This window comes from Sorex araneus, chromosome 1 (assembly GCF_027595985.1).
Source record: "Sorex araneus isolate mSorAra2 chromosome 1, mSorAra2.pri, whole genome shotgun sequence".
Lineage (NCBI taxonomy): Eukaryota > Metazoa > Chordata > Mammalia > Eulipotyphla > Soricidae > Sorex > Sorex araneus.
In genome coordinates this window covers 221,580,213-221,586,212 of record NC_073302.1, presented here as the reverse complement: position 1 = coordinate 221,586,212, position 6,000 = coordinate 221,580,213, and the positions used below count along the sequence as shown (strand labels likewise).

The 6,000-nt window shown below is 50.9% G+C and overlaps 1 protein-coding gene across 1 annotated transcript; it reads left to right on the top strand.

The window, feature by feature from the left end:
* Positions 1-3,504: 3,504 nt before the first annotated feature.
* LOC101551966 (outer dense fiber protein 2-like) lies at positions 3,505-5,926 on the top strand. The gene has a single exon (XM_055136223.1). The coding sequence runs from the start codon at positions 3,839-3,841 to the stop codon at positions 5,816-5,818; it is 1,980 nt and encodes a 659-aa protein (XP_054992198.1). The 5' UTR covers positions 3,505-3,838; the 3' UTR covers positions 5,819-5,926.
* The last annotated feature ends 74 nt before the right edge of the window (positions 5,927-6,000 follow it).

Below are 6,000 nucleotides of genomic sequence, written 5' to 3'. Positions count from 1 at the left end.
ACTTTATAAAATAAAATAAATAAATAAAAAGAAAAGCTTTTTTTAAAAAGAGGGGTTCAATGATCCACCACTGGCTAGGGCCACATAATCTCATCAACAGCCACATCAACTTCATACCACACATGATCCAGAGACTCATTATAAATCCCCCAAGAAGAGAGCGTAAAGTGACAGCCACAGCCATGCCGCTGGACCCCATGCCAGCTGTCTCATTTGGGGCAACTCGGAGAGGGGCAGGTGAGTTCCCTTGCCCCACCCTAAGGAGCCAGCCCCTGGCGGCCCAAAATCTCCAGAACTCAACCACAGCCAAGCTCATAGCCACTCTCCCCTTACTCGGCCAAACCTCACCCTGGACATCCCATACCTCACACCACTCATACTCCAAGAGTAGCACACCTCATTTGATGCAGTTTAAAGAAGGAGGCAACCAATTTCCAACAGAGGAAAAAATATTTTTTACATATATATGTATGTATGTGTACATATATACACACATATATATATAAAAGCAGACAAGGCTCAACTTTTAACATGTTATTAATCTCTTATAGAAGGCTAATGGCCCCTTGTGAAATACAACAATCTTCATACACTTTCCTCTAAGGAAACTTTTTTGGATCATTTTCAGCAGTTTATTCATAACAATACAAAATAAATTATTTTGGTTCTGCCTTGGGGCAGGGGTTGGGATTCAGGATGGAACCATCTGAAATATGGTGGGGGGAAGATGGGATTGGTGTTCTAATATTAAATGTAATCAAATATTGTGAACTACCTTATAAAAATAAAATTCAAACAAAGAGGGGCTCTGCAGAGGGCAGGGTACACGGGTTAAGGTACTTGTTTTGCAGAAGGCCGATCTTGTATCAAACCTTGGCACTGGTCTGGTCCCCTGAGCTCTGCCAAGAGCAGCTCCCAATCACAGTACCGGGAGTTGCCCCAGGGCTGTGCCTAGCATAGCCTCGAACCCCAGCCCCACTCCCCAAAGAAGAGTTTATTAGAGTAACTTATGAAAGACTTCTATGGTATGGATTTCCCCCAAGTGACCAGGAGTACCTTATAGCGAGTTCTATGAAGGTAGCCTGATCCTTAGCATGTGTAGTTGTCGCAGGCTCAGTGGGTGAGAACTTGTGCAGGGTCCACGTCGGCTAAGGAAGAATCTCCTGATCCCAACACTATTCCTCTCCTTGGGTCTCCCGTCCCACTGGACACTGAAAGGCAGAGGAATCATTTCATGGTCAGAAGCTGATCAGCCAGAAGAAAGGTCTGCTGCTGCATCATAATACACATTTTGAAAGGAAACATTTGTTGTGTGCTGGCTATCTGCTGACACTGCTGTAAGCACCTACATATAATAACCCACTTAATGTTCATACACTCAGTAAGCTCTTAGTCTCACTTTACACTGCATAGAGGGAGAGAGAACCGAGTTAAATGACTTGTTCACCCCAGGGTACAGTAAGTGACTGACAGAATAGGATCAAAATCCAGGGCTCAAAATTCACATCTGTAAACTATTGTAGCTATTCTACTTCATTTTCTTTTTCTTTTTTTTTTTCTTTTCGGTGGTACAGGGGATTGACCCCAGGGCTTCCCACATTCGAAGCAAGTACCTGCTCTTACCACTAAACTACATTCCTGGTTCTTTTATCTCCCTTAATCTTAAGGGAAGCTGATGATGGCAGGAGACAGTAAATAAATTAAGCACTAATCTGCATTAAAAATTCAATGAACAATTGTACAGAGAGGTAATACAGTGGGAAGGTGCTTTCCTTACACACATCTGACCTTGATTCAATTCCTGGCACACATATAGTTCCCTGTGTAACACCAAGGGTTATGCCTGAGCTTAGAGCCAGGAGTTAGCCTTGAGCACAATTGAGTGTGGCCCCATACCTCCAAATAATAAGTAAAACTTTAATGACTTATTTCTGGTAATAAAGACAATGGTATGTTCTTTATTGATATTGTGATCATTATTATTATTATGGTATCTTATAATACAAATGTGTAAGCTTTTTGGGTTTAGAGCTATAAAGTATGTTTGAAGTCAATTATATACATATATGTAGACATTTATTCAGCATCCTTATTTTCCTCATGAACAATTAGAAAAGTAAAGAAAACAGATGGCTTGAGCAGCTCTCCCCAGTAGAAGAGTAATAATTCTCCTTCCATGAAATCACATCTGGTTCTACTCTCCTCCATTGCTGTCCAGATGTTCCTATCCTCTGAACACAATCTTCAGCGTAAATATTTTCCAGTTGGAACTTCTTGTTCTGTTGGAATGAAACAGTGTAAGTAAGGCCCAGCAGTGTTTTATGTAGGTTGGACTTTGCCCATTTTGAGTCACATTATTAAAAGGCAGGGTTTTGTTTGTTTGTTTTCTGCTTTTGTGCTGTGTTCTCAAGAGGAATCCCCCAAGCAGTGTTGGGGAGCTCCTGGGAGCCGTTCCCAGAAAAACTGGGCCATGTAGTGCTAGGACCCGAACTCAGGGCCTCAGGTATTCCAGGCATGGAGACAGCTCATGGAGCTGTCCCTTTGCTCTGGCTATGTTCCTGATTAATATAATATCCTCACTTATTAAACTTTAATTTTTTATGTCAAAAATCCATTTCAAAATGTTTTCTTATCTAAAAACCAGTTGATTAGAAGAATTCACAAAATGACAATAAATGATGTGTGAAAATTATATGAATCGAAAGAATAATTCTGCCCTTGTACCACCAACAAAACAAAACAAAACAAAACAAAAAACATTCCTGAGTAATTTCAACTTAATTCTCCTGTATTGGAAATCTTTGGTCAGGGGGACAGTCCAAATGGTAACGCTCATGTGAGAGACCCTGAGATTGGTTTCTGGCAGCACCTGGCCCCTAAGCAACAATTACCTCCAGAGTTGAGCATTGAACAGCCTGGTCCACTCTCCTGGGCAGAACATCATAGAGAATGGCCTGTTTTGGGTTTTGTTTCTTTGTTATATCTGTTTTATGACTGAAGAAAGATTTCAAAGAAGATAAAAAGATGTCTGGGTCCCTCCCACATTCATTTCTGGGTGCTCCCACTATCAGGCATTGGTGAGTGATTCTTAACACATGCAAAGCAGAATTACATGAATTTTTTTTTGTATTAACGGTGCCAGGATAAAACATCCGAAGTTCTATTACTTTGTCTTTTCATGATCCATCCCTTAAGACACAATTCAAGTGAACAAGGAGGCGTTTGTTCCCACTTAGAAACTTTTTTTTTTTTGAAGTATAAAATCCATTACAGGAGGGAGGGAGTTTGATTTCCTAGAGCTGGCGAGGATATTATATTTATTTTTTTAAAAAAGGAATAAAAACTAACAGCTGTTTGTTCCTTTATGGGGAAATTAGAAGGGCTTTGACAAAGGTGGAAAGAGTTTGAAGATGGTTTTTAACCCCGGCTGGGGAGAGGTAGCCGCGGCAGTACGGGGTGATTGAATGTGGCACCGGCAGGAAGCAGCATCCGTGAAGAACTGGCCGAGGGGCCAGCCGGAGGGCGAAGGGGAAGACTCCGACAGCAAGGAGAGAAACCAGACCGACCTAGAGGAAATGGACTGGACCCTGGGACGGACGCGGACTGAGCGGCCTCCCATTGTTCCGAAAAGCAGGGCGGGAGTGGGGGGTCGATAACCGCCAACGTTCCCGCGGGGACCGCGACCGGGCAGGGCGGCCGGGTGGGCGCCGTTGGGCCGGCCGTGCGCGGACGCGGGAGGCCCGGACATGCAGGAACTTTGTGAGCTGGGGCCGCGAGGGCCCGGGGGGCCGCGGGGGCCCGGCCCCCGCAGAGGGCCCGGGACGCCGCGGGGGAGAGGATGGCTGCCCAGCGCAAGGCTCCGGCCGGGCGCGTCCCTGCGCGCGGGAAGAACGCGGCCAGCGGCCTCCTGCAGAGGAAGGTCCTGCGGACGCCCTACGGCGTCTTCAGCGTGACTGTGACGTCAAAATCCCCCCCGCATGACAGCAGGCTGTGCCCGAAGCAGAAGGGGAAGAAGAGCAGGCTCAGACGCGGAGAGAAGTCTCCCAGGCGCGGGATGAGAGGGGAGGCCGTGAGCGTGCGGCGCGGCGCGGGGAAGGCCGGGGGCCCGCCGCTCTGCCGGGGGCTCACGCCGTCGTCCTCGGACAAGCTGCTCTCGGGGGTGCGGTTGAGTGACCTCTCCACCGACGATGACGACTGGGGTCACTGCGACATGAACCGTTACGAGCAGAAGAGCGACAGCCTCCTGGACGCGGTCGGCTGTCTCAAGACCGAGATTAAGATGCAGAAGGACGAGTGCCAGCTGGCCAAGCGGTTCCTGGAGGAGCGCAAGGAGGAGCTGGAGGAGGTGGCGCAGGAGCTGGCCGAGACGGAGCACGAGAACACCGTGCTGCGGCACAACATCGAGTGCATGAAGGAGGAGAAGGACATCACCCTGCTGCAGAAGAAGCACCTCCAACAGGAGAAGGAGAGCCTGGTCAACAAGCTGGTGGAGGCGGAGATGGACGGCGCGGCCGCGGCGCAGCAGGTGATGGCCCTGAAGGACACCATCGGCAAGCTCAAGACGGAGAAGCAAATGACCAGCACCGACGTCAGCGCGCTCAAGCGGCAGAAGGAGCTGCTCCTGCAGAAGCTGTGCGCCTTCGAGGAGACCAACCGCACCCTTCGCGAGCTGCTGCGGGAGCAGCACTGCAAGGACAGCCCCGAGCGGCTGGTGGACCACGGGGCGCTGCTGAAGCGGCTCGAGGAGGTGGACGCGGAGAAAGCGCAGCTGATGCTGGCGCTGGAGAACAAGGACAAGGAGGTGGAAGAGCTGCTCCAGGAGATCCAGAGCGAGAAGGCACAGGCCAAGTCGGCCTCAGAGCTCTCCAAGTCCACCGAGTCCATGCGCGGGCAGCTGCAGGCGCAGCTGCGCAACCGCGAGGCAGAGAACAGCCGCCTGAACATGCAGATCAAGAACCTGGAGCGCAGCGGCCACCAGCACCGCGCCGAAGTGGAGGCCATGATGGAGCAGCTGAAGGAAGAGAAGAAGAAGGGCGACCGCGACAAGGAGATCCTGAAGAAGGTCATCCTGGCCCAGAAGGAGCGCGCGGAGAAGAGCGAGGAGTACGCGGAGCAGCTGCACGTGCAGCTGGCGGACAAAGACCTCTACGTTGCGGAGGCGCTGACCACCCTGGAGTCGTGGCGGACCCGCTACAACCAGGTGGTGAAGGACAAGGGCGACCTGGAGCTGGAGATCGTGGTGCTCAACGACCGCGTGGCGGACCTGGTCAACCAGCAGAAGGCCCTGGAGGAGAAAATGCGCGAGGAGCGGGACAGCCTGGTGGAGCGGCTCCACCGGCAGACGTCAGAGTACAACGTCTTTATCCAGGAGAACCAGCGGCTCAAGGCCAGCATCGTGCCCAAGGAGAACAGGCTCAATGAAGTGCACGTGGAGGTGATGCAGCTGAAGGCGTCCATCAAGAACTACCAGGGCATGATCGACAACTACAAGTGCCAGGTGTCCCGGGCCAGGCTGGAGGCGGACGAGATGAGCGCGCAGCTGGAACGCTGCGACAAGGAGAACAAGTACCTCAAAGACGAGATGAACAAGGAGATCGAAGCGGCGCGCAAGCAGTTCCAGACCCAACTGGCCGAGCTGCAGCAGCCGCCTGACATCCTCAAGTTCGCCGAGGCCAAGCTGGCCGAGTGCCAGAACCAGCTGCAAGACTACGAGAAGAAGAACGTGGACCTCACGGCCCTCATAGCGCGGCTGCGGAGCCAGGTGCGGGACTGGCAGGAGGGCTCGGTGGAACCCGCAGGTGCACGCGTCCCACGGTGAGCCGCACACCTCTGAGCCAGGACCACCTCCCCGGTCGCGCCAACCCGCTAGAAAAGAAGTGATCTGTTATCAATGCTGAGAAATAAAAGTCTGATCTGTCAGATTCAAACCAAACCTCTGGTCTCGCCTCCTGTGGCATCCAGGTAGAACCTCAGGCGATTTCCTTGGGAGAATCCAAACCC

Coding starts and splice junctions, on each gene's coding strand:
- LOC101551966 (XM_055136223.1), top strand. CDS start 3,839: ATGGCTGCCCAGCGCAAGGCTCCGGCCGGGCGCGTCCCTGCGCGCGGG.